At 62.7% G+C, this 944-nt stretch overlaps 1 protein-coding gene across 1 annotated transcript; it reads right to left on the reverse strand.

The window, feature by feature from the left end:
• Positions 1–881, reverse strand: MNEG_15547 (threonyl-tRNA synthetase; the record flags this gene model as incomplete). The annotated part of the gene is made up of 2 exons (XM_014035983.1): positions 1–546; positions 879–881. 2 exons carry the CDS (start codon positions 879–881, stop codon positions 1–3), a joined length of 549 nt encoding a protein of 182 aa, XP_013891437.1.
• Positions 882–944: the final 63 nt, after the last annotated feature.

Consider the following 944-nt stretch of genomic DNA (forward strand, 5'->3'; position numbering starts at 1 on the left):
CTAGAAGCTGCTCCTGGAGGCAATCGCGGCGCTGAGCCGCGTCGCCACGTCATCCAGCGGCAGGCTCCCCAGGTCGGCGCCGCCATAGAGCCGCAGCGCAAGACTGCGCGACTCTGCCTCCTTGGCACCCACGACCGCCATGACGGGCGTCTTGGCGCGCTCAGCAGTGCGGATCATCTTGGCGATCGAGGCGCGCTCCATCACCTCGACGCGTGCGCCGGCTGCGCGCAGGCGCGCGGCGGCCTCCTGGGCGTAGGGCAGCACGGCGTCGTTGACGGGCAGCAGCCGCACCTGCACGGGCGCCAGCCACAGCGGGAAGGCGCCCGCGTAGTTCTCAACCAGGATGCCGAAGAACCGCTCCAGGCTGCCAAAGATGGCGCGGTGGATCATGATGGGGCGCTGCCGCGACGAATCATTGTCGACGTAGGCCATGTCGAAGCGCTGCGGCAGGTTGAAATCAAGCTGGATGGTGGAGCACTGCCACTTGCGGCCCAGGGCGTCCTGGATCTTGATGTCAATCTTTGGCCCGTAGAATGCACCACCACCCTTTGGGAGTTTGCAAGGTTGTGGGGTGCAGGATGCGTGGCGAGGTTGAGCCGGTGCGCAGATTGCCAAACTCAAGAGAGGTGGGCAGGAGGCCGATTATATACAAGCCACGGCAGAAAACATGTGCAAGTGCAGGGCGTACACTCGCATGCGCTGTGCGTGCACTTTGTGCATGTGCACACGGTTACGCAGGCACGCGTGCGCGCGCGCGCACACACACACACACACACACACACACACACACACACACACTTACATACGAAAGACCACTTCACACACGGACCGCAACAAAGAGACACACACATGACCCTGCATGTACAAGCCATACGCACCATCAATAGCCCCTCAAACAAGCCTCTGACACCTCAAGCCCGCGTCCCCTCTCCTCCCCAATTCCC

This window comes from Monoraphidium neglectum (assembly GCF_000611645.1).
Source record: "Monoraphidium neglectum strain SAG 48.87 unplaced genomic scaffold scaffold05425, whole genome shotgun sequence".
In the NCBI taxonomy this organism is placed as follows: Eukaryota; Viridiplantae; Chlorophyta; class Chlorophyceae; order Sphaeropleales; family Selenastraceae; genus Monoraphidium; species Monoraphidium neglectum.